Source organism: Sander vitreus, chromosome 4 (assembly GCF_031162955.1).
Source record: "Sander vitreus isolate 19-12246 chromosome 4, sanVit1, whole genome shotgun sequence".
NCBI classification, from domain to species: Eukaryota; Metazoa; Chordata; class Actinopteri; order Perciformes; family Percidae; genus Sander; species Sander vitreus.
This window is the reverse complement of record NC_135858.1, coordinates 6,161,260-6,184,953: the sequence shown is the minus strand read 5'-3', so window position 1 is coordinate 6,184,953 and position 23,694 is coordinate 6,161,260. Positions and strand designations below refer to the sequence as shown.

General features: G+C 39.8%; 1 protein-coding gene across 4 annotated transcripts; it reads right to left on the bottom strand.

Annotated features, from left to right (window-relative positions):
- Positions 1–28: 28 nt before the first annotated feature.
- On the bottom strand, positions 29–6,333 carry uba3 (ubiquitin-like modifier activating enzyme 3). 4 transcript variants are annotated; one of them, XM_078247910.1, is made up of 18 exons: positions 6,099–6,333; positions 5,933–5,971; positions 5,060–5,180; positions 4,868–4,948; positions 4,683–4,765; positions 4,486–4,566; positions 4,205–4,248; positions 3,448–3,512; positions 3,109–3,264; positions 2,888–2,990; positions 2,606–2,719; positions 2,386–2,439; positions 2,154–2,190; positions 1,987–2,068; positions 1,792–1,892; positions 906–969; positions 722–776; positions 29–600 (listed from the first exon to the last, which is right to left on the bottom strand). In XM_078247910.1, exons 1-18 carry the CDS (start codon positions 6,116–6,118, stop codon positions 512–514), a joined length of 1,389 nt encoding a protein of 462 aa, XP_078104036.1. In that variant the 5' UTR covers positions 6,119–6,333; the 3' UTR covers positions 29–511. The 4 variants fall into 4 exon arrangements, with proteins under 4 accessions (XP_078104036.1, XP_078104038.1, XP_078104035.1 ...); XM_078247912.1 differs by lacking the exon at positions 5,933–5,971 and having other exon boundaries at positions 6,099–6,332; XM_078247909.1 differs by lacking the exon at positions 6,099–6,333 and having other exon boundaries at positions 5,933–6,015.
- Between the last annotated feature and the right edge of the window lie 17,361 nt (positions 6,334–23,694).

Sequence of the window (23,694 nt, the reverse complement as noted above, 5' to 3'; positions counted from 1 at the left end):
ATGTAGGTACATAAAGAAAACAGAAACCTTGTAAGAAAAACATTTTTATTCCAGGTCACACATCATTATCAGTGTCTGTCGATTACCACTTCAGTGGTTTCTGCAACTAAAAAACTGTTGGAATAAATAAATATTCAAAATATTTAAAACTAGAACATGTACAGAATATATTTACCGAAGTAACCAATTTATGTCTCTTTGTTTGCACATAGCACGCTTCAGGTTTTAGTGCAAATAACACATTAATGCCGAAATCCTCGACATTTGCAAGCAATGTATCACCAAAAGATGAGAAGGTATGAACTATGATTTTGGCTTTTCAGTGCAATACATTAACTTTAGTCAATAAGTACATTAAAACGATGAAATTACACTTTTCGTTTACACTGTGAATGAATACACTTTAAACGGTTCTAGTTTTTAGGCCATTTTAAATATTCTGCATCAAGTTATAGTTGGCCAAGAAACAAGAATGACATCAACTGCTTGTGTGGGAGTGCTTGAGTTTATCCTATGAGGTAAAGCAGAGTCTGAACAACATGGTCTGGGGTGTGGTGACATCAGCTACAGCAAGCTCTTGTCCGTCAGTCAGCCCCAGCTCTGGAAAAAACATGTTCATAACGTGGGTCAGTCAGCATATTTACAGTGTATTCATCTCACCAATTCAGAGTGTAGGCATTGCCATTTCTACGAAACATGTTTAGTAAACAAAGCACCTCACCCTTCAGGGTTTTGGACAGATTTGGCCGTGTCCTCTGTTCAATTGAAGCGACAGACTGTAAAACAAAATAATAATTGAGAGTCAGCTCAAACTAAAACTTCCATGTTTGCCTAATTTCATCAGCACTCACTTCAGACACACATGAACTGAAACACAAAACGGTGTGAAACCAGAGGTAAATTACCTGTAAATATAATGTTTTGTTCTTTCCTTCCACTGTTGCGGTTATAGCAGGGGATTTCATTTGTCTGAAAATATATTTGAAATTTGGTTGTTGAAGACAATGTGTAACGCACTATTAAAATTCAAACAAGCAAATAAAACCATAAGCAGAACTTAAAGCGTAACTCTCGCCAAAATGCAACCTAGGGTCTTTTTGTGAATGTACCCGAGTCAAACTTTCGTTTAAAAGCATAATTAGGACGGAAACGCCACTTTTAAGATTGACCGTATTTTAGTTTTTCGGTCAAATGGCCTTTTTAATGGGAGTTATAGGGGCACTTTTTATGTTAGCCTCAAAATAGCTATTTTTAAAACACTAAGAAGGCTCGACACAACATTAAACGTTGATCCAAGTATCACCAGGGGCTCTACACCGGTGCACAAGGGATACACTAAATCTGTGGCTACTTGTTTTGATATGGACTCGTTTTGACTGCCGAGGTGGTAGCAACCGGAAACACAAGAGCTACGGTGAGTTGTTCAAAACCTCTGTTTTTAGTTTAACTCTGGGTACACAAACAGTGTTCTCAATGCTCGAGTTCATGTGTGATACTTGGAGCAAAGTTTCACGTTGTGTCGAGCCTTCTTAGTGTTTTAAAAATAGCTATTTTGAGGCTAGCATAAAAGTGCCCCTATCACTCCCATTCAAAAGGCCATTTGACCGAAAAACAAAAATACGGTCAATCTTAAAAGTGACGCTTCCGTCCTAAATATGCTTTTAAACGAAAGTTTGACTCGGGTACATTCACAAAAAGACCCTAGGTTGCATTTTGGCGAGAGTTACGCTTTAAGTTAGGTGGCACAGTGCAGTAATTACTAATACATCATTAAAAGGCAGCTAAACCTACAGGGAGGCACTCTCAGTCAGGTAGTCCAACATCTCCTGGAGTTTGGAAGATGGAGAAAAGTGCAAGTCCAGAGGTACCTGGCTGCAGGCTGAACAGTTTTCCTGCATCAGAAGTGAACAGAAACGTGTGTTGTACAAAAAGACAACTTTGTCACAGTAGCAAACATGGGCTGGCAGATGAAATTCTGGGACAAACCTTTCGTTCCGCTTCAAAAGTGTAGGTGTACAGCCCGTCAACGTCATTGAAGACCATGTAGTTATTAAGAGGTATATAGGCACTGCAGATGCAAAACGTATTATCATGAGAAATGATGAAGGGTACACATGATTTATACAGATCTTCACTTAAACCTGCAAACTCACCTTGATGCTATTTTGAAAACCTCAGTTGCGCAAGCAGCTGGGTAAAAAGGAAAAACATCAAAACAGTTATGTCCGGGGATACAGTTTTGTTACAGGAAGTCAATATACTCAGTACTGTTTGGAAATGATTAACTCTTTTATGGCAGGGCATACAATCTTTCATAAAGGAATCAGGTTCACATCTCTAGTCTCTACTAACACACCTTCACATTTATTCAGACTAGTTACTTACCAGCTATGACAGCATTTGTAGACGCTACAGCTGGAATTATCCTCTTTACAACACCTGCAACATTTAAATAGGATGTAGAAAATATACTTTTTGCGTACTTCTAAAAATGGACAATCAAAGAAATTAAAGCTGTATTCATCTGCTGATCAGAGCGAACATCAATAAGACATGTTGGTAGCAATGTTTTACCATTTTTGTGCAATGTGCTATGTGTGCTCACCCTGGGTTAGTCTGTATGTGACTCCTGTTATGTGGAAATCTGCTGCCCTCTCTAGGGATCTCTGGTACACCCACTGGATGTGCTCTGGGTCATCCCCATCCAGGATCACACCATCTAATCCACATACATAAACACACACACACAAAGAAGACCTTAAGTTTACTTGTTTCTGGAGGTCTAGTAAGACAGGGGGCGGGTTTGTTGAGCCTCAAGTCATTCTTAAACATTCTAAACATTACAAAGATCATTTAACAGAAATAATAACTGCAGTGTGCTTCATACCTCCAAAGGGTGTCTCTTTGGGCCACAGCAGCACCCGGACATACTCAATGCAATGTTCTGGCAATCGAGGCATGGAGGCTATTGTACACATGGGGAAGTTGATCTACGAAGACATATGTATTTTTAGAAACAACAAACTGACCAGGAACTGTTTTTGTAAGACCATGTGGTTGTAAACATTATTTTATAAAATAAAAAAAATAAAAAAAATGCTACCTCACCTGAGGAGGGTAAAGCTCAAGGGTACAGTCGATGCAGGCGGTCATGCCAGGGAGAATGACTCTGGCATTGCCTTTAAAGCCTTCGGTCCCACCATCAATTAGAGGAATGATGGAACCTGGGTCTAAGACACCATCCTCATACACCAGTAAAGACAGCTGCACAGGAAGACAGAGGGGTTGCTTGTGATTACATAACACATTTTCCTCTTAGCACACCTGGCAGTGTTGCCATATTAAATGCAACATATGCACATAGAAAACATAAGGATAAAAACTGTTGGCCTGTACTGAGACAATACAAGACTGTGAAAAAGATTTCGGGGAAGAGGAATAACTCACCAGCATACCATTCATCCACCTCCTGGCAACTATAGAGTCCAGTCCACAGACAATGATATAGAATTCTAGATGCAAACAGAAAGATGAAGGAATGCAAATCAAAAGTCAGATAATGACATAGTCAAAGCAGTAGAGATGTAACAAAATCTCTTGATTCGAAAATATAATGCATTATAACGCTGAAAAATTGAATGCACTATCATTTAAATCTTATCTGTGGCTATGTGAGAGGTACAGAGTGGGATTTGAGTGCTGTGGAGCAGCTATTTAGTTCAAAAATCTGTGTTTTTTAGGGCTGTGCAATTAATCGAAATGTAATCGTGATTGTGATTTCGGCTCCCAATGATCACAAAAACAGAATAATCGAGAAAAACTATTATTTAGCTCATTACATTTTGCAAGTAAACTTATTTTCTCTTGTGTTCTGAATGAAAAAATAAAGTTTAAATAGGAAAAGTATTAAGGCAAATTTCACAGTTATGTGTTTTTTTTTTTACTGTTGATTTATTTAACTTTTTCCACTGTTTTTTAAGTTCAATAATTGCAACTCTCTTTCCAGAAGTCAACGAGTAATAAATGATCGTGATTTCAATATTTACCGAAATAATCGAGCATCCCTAGTGTTCTTGAATTTTTAACTCTTGTTAACTGCTGGATTGGCTTTTTAGTCTGTGTCTTTTGGTATTGTATCAAACACTACACCCCTTTCAACCAGACATAAGGAAAGTTGGGACTGAATAGTCTTAATGATACTTACGTCTGTAGAATGTTTCATCCAAGTCTTGAATTTTCTTAAAATGTCTGCACAAAGCATTTAGGAGAAATTCATGTTTGGCCAGAATGTTCATTTGCCTTCACAATGTAAGAATTAAGTATAGTGTCTATTCTACGTTCTTAAATTGTGATTTCTGTCATGGGCATTAGCTGCTTGCGTCATTTTACACATTTTAATTGTGGATAGTGGTTCGGGCTTTTTAAACAACTGCATTTTTATCAAGCATCTAAAATCTTGCAACGGTTGTTCATTTAAAAGGATACGGTACTACACAGCACCCAGGTATGCGGCTGTTGATGAAATCAGCTGCAACGTCCGCCTTGGGCCGACCGACATCTTTTGGCCTGGTCAACATCACACACACAATTAAAGAACATATCTGATTGCTTCAAACTTTACTTTTATCGATAATACGGGTCAGAAAGTTACATAGATTTTTTTTTTACACAACTATACTGACCTGAAGAGGAACTGTCGATTCAGGTTTGACAAATCAATGGTGTCCATGTCAACAACATGAATGTTACGAAAGCCTGATAAAGCCTGAGCCAGAACATGAACGAAAACATTATTATTAACATCATTAAAGCACCAACCATATAAATAAAAACCAAATATTTTAAAATATAATTATAGTGATCATACCAGGTCTTTCAGCAGCTCACATCCCAGACCACCAGCACCAATGACCAGGATTTTGCAGGTTTCTAACATAAACTGCAAAGACTGTGGTGAGAGGTGATAAAGACATTATATATAAGAACAATACAAGATGACACAGGACAGATCAAATGACAAATTAAAAACTTGCATCATTCCACTCCCTTTAATTGTTACCTCTGTGCTAGGTTCAAAGTCAGGATGCGTGAAGGGCCCAGACCTTTCCAGAAACTTTTTGATATGGTTCCACCGCCCCTCCCACTCACAGGTGCGTCCACTGCCTCCATCAACCACCATCCTGTAGATAACAATGTAATGTAAATGTACATTTAGGATGTATCGTCAGCAGTATTTCAGGGTAGATGGCTTTGTATGGTTAGAAATTACATAAAAACGTGCAAGTCTACTGAGATCATGCAAAAACGAAACAAATCAATCAAGACCTAAATTTAATACTGGGATTAATTGTCACATAGTAAGGGCGCTATTTATAGTTCACAGCAGATCAAGTAATAAGGTTAATTTGATTCTTCAAGAGACTAAATAAGAGTACTATATTAACATCCACTTGTGTTTTGGCGTCTGCCCTATCATGTGTAGCGTTTTGTTGTTTAACCACTCCATGAACATATAGTAAAAGTGCATATTTCTGACCCTCTGGCATTTTAGGGGTTATCTAGCGTATCTGTCTTGGCTTGCCCCCCCCCCCCCTACTCGGTTAACAGTAGAGGAAACACAATCTCGACGGGGTATTTGATACAAAACCGGCAGCTAGGCTAGGTAAATAGCTAACATGTCAACACTGAGAAGGTAACGTTAGAGTAAATACCTCTAACTTTGCATAGAGGTAAACTATGCCATGAATGTTTTACTGAATAGACGTGTTAGCTACTCATGTCCAACTAGTCATTGTTTTATTGTCCGTAGCCTAGAGTCAGTGTACTCTCTTTACAACAACTATCAGATTAGCTTCTTGAGCTAGCTGACGTTAACCTTCCTCCTGCCTGGTAACCTCAAACCTTCCGCCAGTTCTACCAATTCATCACTAACTTCTCAGTCAGCTCCACTACTCTCCTTCTTTTCTTCTCCCTAAAAAGAGAGAATAAAAGAAGTTTCATTCATGCTGTGCTTTCGTAGGTTAATGAGATTTGAAAGCATCTTTCGGGCAGTTAATGGCTATTTCTTGCTTGTTTCTTCGGCAGCTAACGTTACTTACGGCTCATCCGTGTCCGCCATGTTTGGCTACTTAGCTAGCTATATGCCTTCAAATGCCGAAGTTAACAGTGGTAAATACAACCTCTCTTAGGCAATAAAGTAAAATTAGTCCCAAGGACAAAGTTAGATTTAGAGGATTTCTTAATTTGAGACCAGTAGAGCAATTGTGTTGTCCAGTTAGGCCCCGAAGAAGATAAAATGCATACAAGCTAACTTAGCATTAGCTCTATAGTGTAAGCTTAATTGCAATATCTCCGATAGTTTTGAAGGCAGCATTGTCAACAGTGCACTGCGAAGAGGGCAATTACACCAAAGACCCAACAGGTGGCAGCATTTACCCTTTATTGTATGGCTCAGATGTACAGTGCAGCTATACCTACTTTAGTTTATATCGAACTGTATTTATGTCACAAACGTTAATGGTTAAATAGTGTATTTGGATGATCAAAGAATGACGACATTTCACATCAAAGACTGGACTTGGAGAGAAGAGGAGACTGGCCTTGGCTTCTGCTACTGGGTCTAATAATGGCAAAGTGAGTTAAATAATTGACTCTACTAGTAATTACTTGATAATTGCTCTGCTCTGTAGATTCAGCCCTATACATTTAGCAATTATCTATAAAAAAAAATTGCAGTGAAGGAGGGACAGGAAGAGAGAAATTGCCCATTTTAGTTAAATAAACCTGTTCAAGAGCAGAAATTAATACAATGTTCCTTTATTTATTAATAGCACTTTTCCTTGTGTTGTTGTTATGTCCTTTACTTCAACAAACATCACAACAGCATCCAAATGAACTATGTCACATATGTATTGCTTTGAGTTGTCTTCATTGTGAATTGCTGCATGAGGCACTTAGCATGAATAAGACATTAAATTGAGGTCCTGTTATTAAGTTTAACGACTTCTTTCCTCAAGTATCTGATTTACTGTGTCCACATTGTGCTAATGAATCTTGGTGTTTAATCTCTCATTATAGAATGAATAATACACCTTAGATGGGTTTCCTTGCATTTTAAGAGACATGCCTGTGGGCACATGAACACATTAATCTGTCTGTCTGCAACCCCTCTGATATAGGAAATTTAGTAGATACCTTTTTTGCAGAGGTCACCAAAAGATCTGCCTAATGTATGCACTGATAGCATTGTTGTCTCAAATGATTTGAGTGTGTGTGTGTGTGTGTGTGTGTGTGTGTGTTTGTGTGTGTGTGTGTGTGTGTGTGTGTGTGTGTGTGTGTGTGTGTGTGTGTGTGTGTGTGTGTGTGTGTGTGGCATGCACAGCACGACGTACAGCTTTTCTTTCTCTGAGTTTTTGTGATTTGAATGGTTTGATGGAGCATCAAGATTTTTTTTCTTCTGATCTTTAATGAGATGTTCCGAATGACAGCCTCGGAAAACTGATAACTAAAAATAACTGCTGCGGCCATGTCCTTCATAGCTGACTGCCTGCCATCTCAGCCCTCCTCTGTCTCTCTCTTTCTATTTGTTCTGTCTGTCTTGTCCTCATCTGTGCCCTTATGTTAAACAGAAGGGAAATTTTATGAAATTGCATCAAAAAGGATGGAAGCCCTCAAGACACTTCAAAAATCGGTTATATTATGAATGAGGACGATTGCTGTAGGAGCATTGCTCATGGGCACTTCAGTGATCGTGCCTAGATCTTCAAGTTGAAGCAATGCCTCCTTTATTGGTTTTGTCTCCAGCATTATTTTTGAAGTGCTGTTAAAAGCAGGCAGGATCTAAAAGGTGGCAGGGGACTAGAAGTCAAAACATCTTCCAGTTCTGACACATTTTTATAGATTCCACTGAAATGCCATCTGCCATTCCCATATCTTAAGCAGGGACACTCTGAATGTCACTACCGTGCCTTTGAGGTGACCCAGCTCTCTGCCATCCATCACAGCTGACTACATTTGGCGTGTCCATGCAGAGATTGAAGAGTCCATCGTTAAATACACCATTACTTGAACTACTTGATCATACCAGGCAGTAATGTGACACCTTGCTGGGAAGAAGAACCTCAGAGGAGCTGTTGATGTTTTCCAGTCTTTCTTCATCTAAGCTCTCCAGCTTTTCAGAAAACCTTTTCCTTTGCATGCATTGACATGGGAATCATGATTTTTCAGCTTTATGGCCCCATATATCTCCATATCTATTTGCCATTTGATGGCTTTCTGTGAGGACGTCCAAAGTGGTGTTGATTGTGCTAATGATAATGTGTCAAGCAACGTGTCCCGTTTTAGGCACAGAGCGGGGCTGCCAGCCAGAAGACAAGGAGACGCTACAGGCTGATGTTGTGTTGTAGAAGTGATTGATGACTCTCTCTGTTGTAGTGCTTTGATTAAGACTCCAATGATTTATCGCCACTGCTCACAATGCAATTAGACTCCATATATACACTCAACAAAACAGTGTTGTCTTGCTATATGATCCGTGTGTGTGTGTGTGTGTGTGTGTGTGTGTGTGTGTGTGTGTGTGTGTGTGTGTGTGTGTGTTCATATCGTATTATATTGTGATGGTGTGCATTTAAATAGATTAAAAAACTTTTTTTCTAACGTGAGGTTCATATGTGATAGATGTGTTTACCTTTAACTAAAATTGCCTGGAGTGGATGCACTTCACTATTGCCATAAAGCTCATTAAATAGATCTTATTTAAAATGCCATTATACTGGTTTGTATCAGTGTAGTGTTAATATCAACCATGATATATTCCTCCTATCTTTCATGTTTGGGAGAGGCTTGCTCTCTGTGTCTTTCAAGGACAGCAGAGGAGAACCTTAAGACAGTGGAAAGGAAATTTCCCTCTGGCTATTTCAACAACGTTTACTCCTGCTTGCGCTTCCTATTTCCTGTCCTCCTCAGCATGCTTCCTGCTCTGCCATTCTTAGTGTTCCTCCATCACTATTGTCCCCTCCTTGCTAAAAAGAGACATTGTGCATTGTGAAGTCAACATCCAGTCTGTCAGCAGTCACCCAAGAATTTACTCACAGGAGTAAAACACACCTAGAACTGAAGTGGCAAACATCAGATACTTCAAGGATCAGATTTTCTATCCAAGAAGAATGCTGAACCTAACAAAGAAGATGCATGTCAAAAAGGAAGCACCCCAAAAATGTGCACTGTGCACAGTGGAAGTACAATGTAAAAGTACACTTAGCTGACAGCACTTTGTCAGCCCAAATACCCCTATGTTTACCTCAAGGGCCACTCGGAGGTCACCTTATGGCCAATAAATAGCGTAACCATAACCCAAGTGTCAATTTTTCATTCCTGCCCTTGACAGAGTCTGTGGCGCAGGAAATTTAATTTTCCTTTTCCATCAAAACCTCAATCCTCCCATTGACCCAGTAAGTTTTGGTGTGACAAAGTACAGCAATTACTCCTTTGGTCATTGATGGAACATTGCTTCAGATATTTCCTCTGACTTCTTTTTTTGTGGCAGGTTTGCCTGATCTTAATCAAATCAAGTAAATCCAATGGTCAAAGCATCCAAATCAAACTCAAACTCACTTAGGTTAAGGCATCGCAAGTTACCATATAAACAGCCATGATTTAAGATAGAGACGCTGTCCATGTTGTTCCCACCCTAAGGTTTAACCCCCAGGGAGTTCCTTAGCGTTGCATTTTATGTTCTCCTCTTTCCTCTGCAGAGCATGGGGCAGGGTGGAGCTTTAGGAAGTGGGGTATATCCTTCCTTTCCACCGAGAACACGACTGAGGAGAGAGGCTTGGATGGCTGGGGCCCTGAACCAGTGATAGGACGACAGATACCTCAAGCAATTTACAGCTAATCTCCTCTGTCAGTGGACTCAGAGGTTTACAAGTAATATTCATATGAAACATTCACAGGAGATAAAGTATCCTGAAATCTTCCACTATCCCCACTCAAGTAATACACAGCAGTGCACCTGGCAGCCCTTCAAGTTAAATTGCCTGTGAGATTTGCATTGTAATATTGACACGTAAAAGAAAACATGCTCTTCTGTCATAACAACTTCATTGCAGCAGTAGGTATTAAAATGTGTTTTAGTCCTGTAATATTTTAGTTCTCTCCAGCTGGATCACTGAGATGTAGATGTCCCGTCCACTGAAACAATAACTCATTTTTATATGCACTCATAATGGTATTTAAGATCAACTATATCACATAATGAAAAGAGTAACATTTTTATTCACTTTTCACTTCGATTTATACGAAGTAACTGCGGAGACTGTTAGCTGAAAGCACAATATTACTCATGTTGACATCACACATTAATGAATCATAAGATTATTTATTTGTGTTTTCCTCTTTTAATCTTTATAGTGGCTGTACATCTGCCTACAGCCTGCATTGTAACGAGTCATAATTTAATCCATGAATACACTTAGGAGTTTCTCACCACATTTAACAACCATAATGACAATATGATATGACTGCTTGTTAACTTGTTAGTGGTTGAGACATTTTAGGCTTCTTTGAATTTGAATTCCTCACTTAAATGAATAGCATTATAAGAATAATGCAGTTTAAAGGATAGTTTACGTTTATTACAACCTGGATCTTATTTTTGTAGTTTTGTTAATCATTCCTGTCGGGAATAAAAACGTATTCACCAAATTATTTGTGGTGATGAAAAGAAGTCTGATGGGCAAGAAACAAACATACGGTTTTAAAACTCTCAGAAGACGCTAATAATTTCACTGTAACTACGTGTGGCCTGTCAGTAGCCTACGATACCTGCCCAGCACCAAACCAAAACAACAAGCTGAACAACATAATAGTTAATTTAGCTTCGAAAGAGACAGATATTTTTCAAACAGACCAAACAGAGCTAAACGAGCAGAGACTATTGGACTTAGGTCAGGTGGACACAAAGACACCTCCAAATGAATTCTGACCCTTGTCTACTGGTTGTGTGAACAAGCAACTGTTTGCAAACTGCTTATAACTTATCGCCTACATTTCAGGTGTGCCTCCTTTCAGTTTTACCTCCAAATGAAGGTTTTGAACTAATATGTGAGTATGTACATGACTATACTATGTTTACATTACTACATTTCTTTAAACTGATCACAATCAACATGGGCGGCACTAAGTGCTGCATGGAGCCCCAGTGCCGCTACAAAATAGCCTCGGGAAGGAACTTGTTTCGGTGGACCATGTGTACGTTCAAAAGTTGTTTAAGTCGTGCAACAGAAAACTCAGATTGGACAGATAGTCTAGCTAGCTGTCTCTATTTACCCTGCAGAGATCTGAGGAGCAGTTAACCATAAATCGACCGGAGTTTAGAATTCCAACATAAAGGAAACGTTAGGTAACGGAAATCCAGCCGAAAATAAGGACATAACGAATTTCCGCCGGCAACGTGGCAGTCCCGGAAGTGGAAGGTCGTGGATATAGATATGAACAACTTGCAAACCAGTATTAAACTCAGTGAAAACCCACCATAATGAATTTGTTGAAGCGCAACTAAAAAAAGATGTTGATTAAAACAATTTCGGTGCTAACTTATTTATTAAGGTGCTGGCCAAGTGGTGTTTACCAGCTCCTGTGGGCCACTCAGTGAAGTAATGACTGTCCAATGACATGACTCAGTATACTGAGTGCATAATAGACATAGAATCACAGAGGCACCTACACATCTATATAGCACTTGCAAGTGTATTTAGCACACATCCCCTTTCTCAACCCAGACCAGCTGCCACCTCATCATACCAACACGAACAACACTCACTCACAAATTATCCCCCCGGCATGAAGTGATGACTCCATCGTATGTCACTGTCTCCCAGCATCACTCTGAGTGATTGCCAGTCCTGCACCCACCTGCATGTACCACTAACCCACCCAAATGCCCAGGAAGCCAAATGCTCTGCCGAAGTAATAAAGAGAGTACATTCTGGTTGTGTTCTTTGCCGAAGGCCGGGATGTTGTGGAGGCAGGCATTACCATATTAAGCCCAGGACAGAGAGGATCACAGCCCAGCACTGCCTCATTACACCTCATCTTGTGAGGATGTACGGCTTTTCCAAAAAACAGCTTGCCAACGGCCGTAGTCTTAGTCCGTGCTGTGTGTGGGCCGTGTGCCGGGCAGTTCATGTTTGAGCATAAATATTCAGCAACAATTCATAATGTTGGGAAATAGTTTCATGCATTTTATTGTTAATTTTTTGCATTTGGTGAAAGTCCTGCTACTCTGCTTTACTCACATGGTATGTTGGCATTATTTGTGAGTGGGTTTTGTACATACTTGTACTTTTCTAGTATCCTAATAGTAATATCATTTTCCTAATAGTCATGATACCGCTGTCTGTTCAGTATTAGCTAGTGAGTATGAACAGCTTTCACAGTGACTGCAACAAAGCATATCATAAAACCATTCATTTTGAACAGGTTGTCCCTCCTGATAACAGCTGCCGAGGAACAAATTAATAATGAAGTAGAAAATGAGATTATGCTGAGTCATTAAGTTTATAACTCTCTGTAGAAGTAGATAATGATTCTGCTAGTGATCATAACTGTTGGCACAAAATCACCAGAATGCTTGATTATAAATGAAATGAACTCTTCCTCCACTGGGGGCTGGATAACTTTTTTTTATTGCAACGTCAGTTTATGATTTACCAACAGTTTTTTGTCTCTTAAAAGGGAAAGTAGTAAAAGAAAGAAAGAAAGAAAGAAAGAAAGAAAGAAAAACCCTAATGGGAAACTCAGTTCTAGTCAGGATGGCTGAGCAGTCTAAGCAATAGATTCAAGCTGACAACCCTTTCTGAATATGGGACTTCTGGTCTCCAAATGGAGGCGTGGGTTCAAATCCCACTTCTGACAATACTTTTGGGGGTGGCTTGAGGCTCTGAGGTAGAGCGGTTGCCCCTCAGCCCCTCAGCTCTCCCTGAGCAAGACACTGAACCCCAAGTTGCTCCTCGGATGCTGTATGTAGCTGTCCACTCCTCCTAATACTTAGGATGGGTTAAATGCAGTAATTCAGTTTCACTACATTGTACTGTGTGTATGTAATGCATTATGAAAAACATTTCATAGTTGTTTTTTAAAGCTATACTGCGTAGTTTCTGTCACCCCCATGAGGAATTCTAAGTAATGACAACAACCCTGTCGTTGCATCAACGTGACGCAAGCCTTTGGTGATCGCGCACCAAGTTGTGCACTATAGCTTTAAGATAAGACCTGAAGACAATAAGACATAAACAATCTATAATGTCTTTTAATTCCATCCGGTTACATTTGAAAGAGTGTAAATGGCAATGCTTTTAAAATGTCCTGTCACGTGCATTTTGTGTGCATCCTACCATCGCCACTCCACAAAATGCATTTTCAGCTCACTGAGACAAAGACTGTAAAAGTCTCCTGCCAGGTCTCTACCCCATTACCACAAGAAATTGTTTGTGTGCACAGGTATGTAGAACGGAATTGGCACTTTCTACACACACAACTGTATTAATGCCACTGCTAAACAGCCTAGGCCCTAGGGCAACTGGAGGTTTGTTGGTCTATCTATTTTCATTTTACAAAGTCTTCCTACAGTCTTTCAGAGTGAAGTAATCTATTGGCACAGCAGGGGACAAATGGTTGTCATTAGCATCAAGCTGTATTTTGAACAAATTAATTTACCTCAGAAGAAGGAAATTCAGTGTAGGTCTTAACTTTTTGAGCAAACTATTTTGAACTTTGCACTAATGCACACATGCCATTTTTACCTGACCACAGTAAAATATAAGGCAGCAGCAGTCAAAAAAATGGAAGTAGTTTAAAATACCCATCTACAACATTTAACTAATTGCCTTGGCAACAAATTGGTGCATTGGTCTTTCATTTCAACTGTACCACATCTGCGCTGCAGTAACCACCTGATAGTTGTTTTTCTTTTCAGTACACAGAAAGTTGCATTTTTATTTTAAAACCAGACACATAACTGACAATCCTTACCACAGATTTCTTTGTCACACACAACCCACAGTTTCAATCACATTTCAAACACACAAGATGAGGATTTAGCATGTGGGGTGTTGATGGAGGATCAACACAACTCAATGGAGGATCAATACAACTCACTGCTAATAAACACAAACCATACAACCCTTTATGATGTTCAGGGACAAACCCAATCCAACAAACACTGCAAGGGGCTTAACAAATAAACAGAGTGGTGCTTCTGTTTTATATCACATCTGCCCTTAAAATATTTTTAGCATTTGATGCCTTGCCTACAGCTATTATCAGCTCCACATCACTGTGAGTGTTGAACTAAAGCATCCTCTGCAACCATATGAGAAGAACAACATGCCGTAAATGCCTTGATATGAATGGTGAGAAATCAAATAGGAGCAAGTGTTCAATAATGCAAGGTATATATCTTAGAGTTGCAGGCTCTTGCTGAAATACAGCGACCCCTAAGCTACTGTTTGATAAGAACCATGTATTTGTCTTGGTTATATTCTTCCCATGGTGATACAGAGGTTGAGAAATCACACCATGTGTTAATGGGAAAGCAATAAAAACATAAATGGGGGTAAAACGGAAAGGATCATTGTTTATTGTGGTTCAGGAATTTTCATATTGCCTGAAACTAGTAACATAAACAGAGATCCCCCTTGAGATTGAAATGATGATAAAACATATATAAAGTTATCTCTGATGGGAGGCAGTCCTGCATGTGGATCCAGCCTCAGGTGGATCAGCAGAAGATAGGCTTTGTCTCCTGATTCAAAGCCTAACAGCTATATACTACAGCTTACTCCAGCACCACAATAAAGCAGCACCTTCTTTTATCATTTCCTCAGTAAGCGCCTCTGTGCGTAGAGAGGAAAAGGTGAGAGGAAGGAAAAAAAATAGCAATTAAAAGAAAAAAAGCAAAGCAAGAGAAAGTTGCTAATGGGGGGGGGGGGTTTGAACATAAATCAAACCCATGTACTTTTTGAAAAGGAGAGAGAGGAAGCTGGTTTGGGAAGGGGGGGGGCAACCATCTGTGTCTGTTCACAAAGTGGTACTGAACACTTGCATTTAGGCACATGCTAGACTGTTCACACATATATTAGATCATATGTGCTGAGGTGAGATGTTCTTGTGAAAGGCTGGTGGCTCACAGGAGGTGTTGGGATTAACACCCTGTGAGGGTGACTGCTGCTACCCTCGGCAGTGAAAGATCCAATCAATAGGATGTCAAGCAGATAGAGCTGTTATAATACACTTTAAAACCTTAAAAACCTTACACTGACTCTGATTAGCCCATAAATTAGTATAGACTTGTTGTTTATCACATATAATTCCAATCCATGCAATATTATCTGATAAAAATACAGCTTGTTCTGTAATCACTGCATGTGTTTATTTATGATATTAATGTGATCAGACATAAAGCTAAGGGAATAGTTTCGTAATTTTTCACCTCATCATTATGGTGCTTGTTAAAGTGGCCATATTATGCTCATTTTCAGGCTCATAATTGTATTTTGAGGTTGTACCAGAATAGGTTTACATGGTTTAATTTTCAAAAAACACCATATTTGTGTTGTACTGCTCATTGCTGCAGCTCCTCTTTTCACCCTGTGTTCAGGTCTCTGTTTTAGCTACAGAGTGAGACCTCTCACTGCTGTAACATCTTTGTTGGCAGTCGCACATGCGCAGTAGCTAGGTAAGATCACATCATCTAGCTAGCTGTTTGTTTCTACAACTTCAGTAGTACAAGGCAGGATTAGCTGGGAGACTTCTTCTAAACGAGGGCACACTTCCAACTTTGCGTAGAATACCTGCAGAATAGGGACATGTAAGTAGTTATTTTGTAGATTATGGTGAACTAGTGTGTGTTGTAGCAGTGTTTTGCCATTCAGAACAAGCTAGCAAGCTAGCGCTAGGATGCTACGGTTAGCCACCTCGTTTCGGCTAGTGACGTAAAAAGCTCTGCTGATTTTGAACAGCTCACCCGGAGACTGAAGGCAGGACACATTCAGAAAACTGTATCTCACTCAAAACAGCATGGATATTTTTTTTCCAAGTTTGTATGTGTGTGGAAGCACCAGAGACACAAAATAACACCCCAAATCCCAGAAAAAGTGATTTTTTTCATAATATGGGCACTTTAAACAAAATGTCATTTTTGTTTTTAGCCACGCATGGCTCAAGGGATGGCCATTTGTGTCTGTCGTTGGTAAATATTATACCTGCCTGTTAACATGTTAACATTGTCGTGAGCATGTCAGCATGCTGATGTTAGCAATTTAGCTCAAATCACCGCTGTGCCTAAGTGCAGCCTCACAGAACCGCTAGCATGACTGCGGTTGTTTAAATACAATTCCTTATGCTCAGACTTTTTTTTGCCAATTTAAATAATTATCATTATTATCAATATAGTTTCCTTATCATGCCAGAGGAAAATCATAGTTTTGCTCCATGTGGTTTGATAATCCCTTGGGACTGTTAAATCTGAAATACAACCAGTCCAGTCCAGAGATGGATGCTAGAAATATCTGCTACAGGTCTCTCACATTTAAAATTGTGATTCTGGCTAATTACATTTGCTGACAAAGTGTGAACTAAATGTTGGCATGATGTATTGTAGCCTGCCAAATCCCCCCACCTCCAACCCCATGCATCCCATCCACTGATTGAATAGCTTTTGAGGTATCAACAACATTCACCAATCGCTTGTCTGCCAGAAGTGAAAGTCAATGACATTATGTCTATTTATGTGTTTTGATTAATTGTTAGGAATTGTCTTTTCAGTGCACATCTCCCTGGCGCTTAGAGGAGTAGCTGTTGGCAGTCATTACCATAATCATGTTAGTGTTTGGCTCTGCCCTTGTAGTGGCTCTGTCCCATTATAATTCCACACAGTAGGCCTAATGGATGCACATCGGAGATGAGATTGTGACAGCCTTGTCCTCTGCAGGTTAGGACACTGGTCACAGCACAGAACAAAATCTGTTTTATGAATTTTTTTTCAAATTTGAAAACCAGCACCTTACTGATGAAATATTCTGTTTATGTGCAGCCCTTTAGTCTGAAGTTACTGTAGCGTGTAGCCTACTAGTGCAAATGTGTCTGTCTTATGATTTACGTTGTGCTCCACTGATAGTCTCTGCAGGAAGCTCAGTGGCTCTTCTGTTAGCTTGCTGTTATCTATCTGACTGAGACATCTCCTGTTCCATCTCAGCGGCCACCTGAAGCTTACAGTAATTTCCCTGCCTGTCACGGCCGACCAGCTCACTGTCTTCTGCAAGGACGCGTGGTTTGATAAAAGCCACTCCGCCACATATTACATCTCATTTCACTGACACTACGCACCTACGTTATAAGACCCAAACAGACCTTACCCCTTGACCTCACCTTATGAGAGTAATGAAAAGTGCAGCTGTGGATTAATGTAAACCACCTCCCTGTGCACACACACATTCACCCCTCCCAAAGGCAGGAGGGGGAAAACGCTGAAAAGTGTTGTTGCAAAAGGGAGCAGGGGTTTGTTCAGCACAATAAGCATGTGTCCATCCTGAGGAGAACAGGAATCCAATAGTGAGGTTTGCCCCAAGGATGATATCTCCGGTTTTATGGCCAGTTTATGTCTGTGTTAGCACAAACTTAGTAATGGAGCTCATAAAATGTGCATACTGCTTGAAGGTTCAGCTTTTGTTACAGTGGGGACCTATTGCTGCTACAATGGAAGGGGCACTGATGCTTGTACTTTTCTGAATGTTATTTTTATCCCTTTTATTTTCAAATATTCTGCAACACAATTGGCAAAATGTTTGACAGTGAGGCATTCATAGCTACATTTCAAGTGACACATACAATAAAAACATTTGCTGTGCAAGATTGGCATCCTATACAACTTATGCCAAGGTTAAATCAGTTTAATATGATACAGTCTGCAGATACAGAGAGAGCTGGAGAGACTATAATGATGGTAATAGCAGTTGTGTTTCATTTCAGTCTGCTGGCTATCTCAGTTAATTGCCACCAACGCCATTTGAATACATCTAGTTAATCCAATCAGCCACATTTCATTAGCTCAGTCAGAATTGTATTTCTCAATAACAGTCAGATATGTTTTGCTGCTGCTCTGTACTTTGGGTTGAATTTGGCTTCACTACAGGGGAACCAAACTCAATGGAATAAAACATGACAAAAATGAATGCTTCAAATTATTTTTGTCTGGTGGTCCAGCTATGATCGCATCTGTGCTTCACCTCCAGGTGCAACTTAACTTCATTAGAGGAAAATGAAGAAAAAAAACCCCACAAAATGAACCCATGCACATACACATGCACATGGAATATAAACAAATATTTCAACCTTTACATATTCAATATTGATAGCGATATATCCTTATTACCTACTTGCACTTTAAGTGGCTCCATCACCTGACATTTAAATCTTGGTTATTGCACTGGCGCCGCAGTGCTAAATTCATAAACCAATATGACACAGCACAGCCAAGACCCCTCTCAAGAAAACAACTGTAGGCATTTATAGACAATGGCCACTGGGTCAATGAGGGGTGAGGAGAGAAAGTGAGTCCCAGGAGACGGAGCAAGAGGGATTTTCACTGCACCAAATAATGACAAGTCAGGCAATAGTGCCCTGCCAATGTGTTGCGACGACAGTAACGATCGGTTGTGGTTCATTGTATCAAAGCTGACCCTTTTGACCTCTAGGTTGCCATGGAAATACATGGTCTCAATAGAAGTGATAGCAGCAGATTGACATCAGCTGACACAGTGTTGAGAATGACACCCATCACTTGGAGCAGATATTACTTATAGATAATGTAATTATAAGTGTCCTCTACCTTTTCTGTTTCCCACTGAGAGATAGATGAGCACACATGCTAAAGGTCTTCACAGGTGTTTTTCATTATTGGCAGTTTAACCACACCACCAGACTGTATATGACCTATGCATTGTTGTCATGATAAATCGCTTGATCAAATATACACGCTGAAGCATATTCCACAGTTTGGTGATTTTTGCGGCTTCCATAAATGAGAATTGACCGTGCTGTTTGTGCTGATGTTGTTAGAAAACCCTCCAGTTTGTACATGAAGCATCCTCCCCCCGCCACACCCTTCATCCTCTGAGGCTCACTGTGCATGAGAATACACAAGAGCCCGGCTAAAACCACCTCAGCAAAAATATCTGACCGGAGACGGGACAGCTAGATCGCTCATGTCCCTTGAGAGTATTTCACTGTGTATGTGTGAGAGAGATAAAAAGAAATAAAAGAAAGGAAAGCAAGGATGTTACTGAGAATAAGAACGGGGAGAAAAATAAAGGGTAAAATAGATATTAGCAGTCAAATATATTCAAATAGGCTTCCATGTGCTGCCATAACAGCCTCCTATGTGGTCACCTTGTGTTCACAAAATGGGCATCAATGTCTGGGGAAATATTGTCCTTCCAAAGGGAAATTCACCCTTGACCTAATGTGAATCTGAGCTTAGCATACATTCAGAAAGGACACAATAACACACGCAAAGGATATAGAGAACAAAATGAGCTGCCTGGAGTGAAGTTAAAATGAAATAAGATAAGTAAGATAAGTAATTAAAAATTGATAAAGGATAAATCTGGTGATTTATAGATTTTTGTTGTTGTCAACAAATCCCATAAAAAGAACAAAACCAACAATAAATCGATCCAACTAACAAGTACTGTCTGTGTATGCACAGCTTATTCCTCTGTGCCATAGAGCTCCATTGTTGTCCAAAACCTATTAGAAACACATCAGCGAGCCACATTGTTGCACTGGACTACATGTTTCTTCATTACCATGACCACGGCTTATTTTGAGTCAGTCCCACTTACGCTTTCTTAGTGCTGAAAATACTAAAACCAAATGTGTATAAATCTGCAGCTAAAAATAATCCCCAACAAATGCTTCGTTTACTCCTGTTTGAGTAACATTTGCTCCAAAACTAAAGTGCCCAGCTGTGATAGGACTGTATTTAGATTTTCTTTTACATTAATGTAAACAATTGTACCCCATTTTTAAGGATTTGGTTTGAGCATTTTCATGGGATTGTTTTGATAACAATAAAAAACATATACAATACAAATAATTTAATGGTTTTATCTCTAGAGTCTGAAAGCACTTGGATTGCATACAAATGGCCAAGCACGCAAAAAAAAGTAATCTACATCATCTACAATTGCTGTCGGAAAGTTGATGTACAGTACAGAGACACACAGTGTCAGTGGAAATTTAGAATATAAAAGTCCACAAAGTGATTCAAAGTGGAAGTCTAGTTTGTATTAAAAAAAAACTTGATTTCATTTCTTTTTGTGAACATGTTTTTGATTAAAATTTCAAAAGATGCTCAAACTAATGATCTGACTGTCACTATTAACACGTGTTACATCACATGAACAGTAAGTCTTATCTTAGTGCAAAACATACATGACCAGTGAGTTAGAAAGGGGTCTCACATTGTTGCAAAGGCTACCTAAAGCATTCATTTTATTTGAATGCAGATCTCTCATTTCCTGTCTGTCAGGGACGCGTCTTGATTAGAAAGGACTTAATTATTCCAAAACAAAAGCCTGGTGGAGAGACACAAAAGGGAGGTGGTGGTGCTGGCTGTTGATATTGTTCTATCAGACAGCTCGAAGGGAGGAAGTCCTCTGTCTGAGCTGCCAGGCCTGGCTGTTTTTTGGGCGGGGGGTCCTGGGGATAAGAGACCACCCTGTTATCTTTGTGTAAAAGGTCACACAGGTCTGGCGGAAGAAGCAAAAGCAACAACCATCTGTGTTTTCCACACACTCTGGTGCAGCTATCTACGCTACGGACAGCCACGCTGAGTGAACACAAACATTCACACAGACATCACATCGCTCACTCATATCTGTGCACTTGGGCCGTATGACGAAAGATGCATTGTCAGAAGAAATAGGAAAGCCCCCAGATATGTTTTCGTTCTTGTGATGTGTGCGTATAGGAGTATCATTGTTTTTGTAACGCGCACAATTTATGCACATGCTATTGCTCAGAATGAATTGTACTGATTCATCAGAGGACGTATGGTTTGTGCTGATATTGTGCAGGATGTTGTATGTTTTTTTTCAATTTACGTGACATTTTCAAGGACGATATTTTACATTATACATTACAGTATAATGGTTTAGCTCTACAGTGAATGCACTCTAGGCAGATGATGGATACATTTAAGCCTCATATATGGGTTTCTTCTGTTGCATGTTGTTACATATTGTCATACCTACAGCTAGACTTGTGTGAGACTACATAAAAGCTCTGCCAAAGACGTGTGTTTCACTAGCAGGAGTATCTGCATCCTCCCTGTCTCCTTTGGCTGAGAAATGTCAAAACACTCACAGTAAAAGTAAATTCTGGCTCAGGGCTTTTTACGTGATCCTATTGTTTTCCCGCTAGTTCCATTAGTGGTGTACACAATCAGAATTGGCGGCGGTGGATTGCGCACACACACACACACACACACACACACACACACATACACACACTTGCTGTATGTATACTACAGCACACACTTGCATGAACACATATAACATACACACCTTACATGCTCAGAGCAGATTCCATGCAAGGAATTCATGTTATATTGCCACATGGGAACTGAGTGTTCAAGGCCATTAAAATGGTAAACACAAACATACTGCAGAGATTGAGGAAATATATAATGCAGTAAAAACCTGCAGAGACACAGACTACATGAAATCAACAGTCCCTCACAATGAAAGGCCTCCACAGTGCTAGTTACGGTAATCTGTGACGCCTAGAACGTTTTGATTGTGCTATTGTGCTTTATTTAGAGAGGACATTCATGCTTCTTTTTTTTTTATAGGGCTCCTTGAGAATTTTATTTTGAACCAGTAAATCATTGTTTTTACAGTGCAGCTTGGAGGATTGTCTGCAGCAATAGAGAAAAAGAATAACAAATGTGTCTGTTATCAGAGTCTGACCTACGCTCTTGGCTTCAGGCTAATTAACGGCAATCTGACAGCTATTGTGCTGTAGCCGTGGCCTTTTACTGCTGAGCAATAATACTCTGTTTTTAAGTAATGGAGCAGCGCTTCCACTTTATTTTAGGTTAGGTTAATAGGCTAGACTTAACACAAACAGCTCTTCTGAAATTACAAGTTACGGTAATGTGACCTAATGAGCCTCTGAAACACCACTCAATTATTATTTGGATAAGTTGTGTCATTTTTTAAAGAGTGCTTACACATGGGGAAAATCCACATTGTGATGACTACAGCGCTATAACAATAACATTCCTCGGACATTTTTGAATTTAATATAATGTGTCTTTGTTATTCAAATGACAACAATGATACAGGCTAGTTCCATTGATTTGCTGTGGAGTTCTGAAGGCCCTGTGGGGAATTAAACCTGAATTTTCTGCTTTTTGATGAAGTGCTGGCTTCCATGGTGTGTGTGTGTGTGTGTGTGTGTGTGTGTGTGTGTGTGTGTGTGTGTGTGTGCGTGTGTGTGTGTGCGTGTGTGTGTGTGTGTGTGTGTGTGTGTGTGTGTGTGTGTGTGTGTGTGTGTGTGTGTGTGCATGTGTGTGGGTGTTTGGGTGCAAAAGCAGTCATTGGGGGTTGGTGGGAGGGGGTCCTGGCTTCATATTGTTGGGAGAGTATACACTGCTGACAACAGGGTTTTCTTATTTGACTCAGGTTACACAAAACTATTTTTATGCATAAAGACACCTGAGTTTCTTGGGTACCAGCGGATGATGGGGTTCTGTTTAATAATGCATTGTCTATCTTTTCACAGTTATTTGTCAAAAAAAAAAATCCATTAATCTTAAAATAATCTCTGCATAATCAGTTTTCTGACATTTTAATAAAGTCTGTTATATACATATATTCTGCTCCGAAGTCCCTTAATCAGAATCTAAAGCTCAGGGTAAATACACAATCTCAGAAGAGCGCTGTGGTCCTTATTGGTTGTGCACAGCTAGGATCAATAAAACATGTCAATAATGATGTGATCCATTACAGCAGTGAAATGCTTTTTGCCATCCAATTACAAAGGTGTTTGGGTCACTTTAAAGAGTGAAAGCCTGATTGTACATAAGTATCACATTAATCAATACCTGAAATTAATACACTACAGCTAGTTTGCATAACGGCCTGATGAAATGCCTTCTTTTTTTTAGTAATGAATGCTGTTGCAAAGCTGCCACTGACACATACATTAAAGAACACACTGTGCCATAATGGGGCGAAAACCAAAACGTGCTTTCCAGTAATAAGCTGCATTAAAGTGTGATGTCATATAGCTGTAGTCTCAGAGGGGAATAAAAACACTCAGCACATCCATTCAGTCCAGTGTCCAGTCGCTGGCAAAGCAGGTGTTATGGATTGTCTCAGCTCTGGGAACAAGTCGCTGACCCTTTTCCCTGATGCTTTTCCTGTTTAGCATTGTGTGTGCAGCCGAGTTGAGCGGAGATAGAGTCGGTTTGGTCTCTGCTACTACGGCATGTATTTCCTAATATCTACATTCCCCTTTTCTATTCTACACAACTCATGTTCCAGGTGGGGTGACAGAGCACAGCACGCAGCTACAGGCAGTCCAGGAAATTTGTGTCCTCCGTCCAAAAACATGTTTTGACCGTCTGTG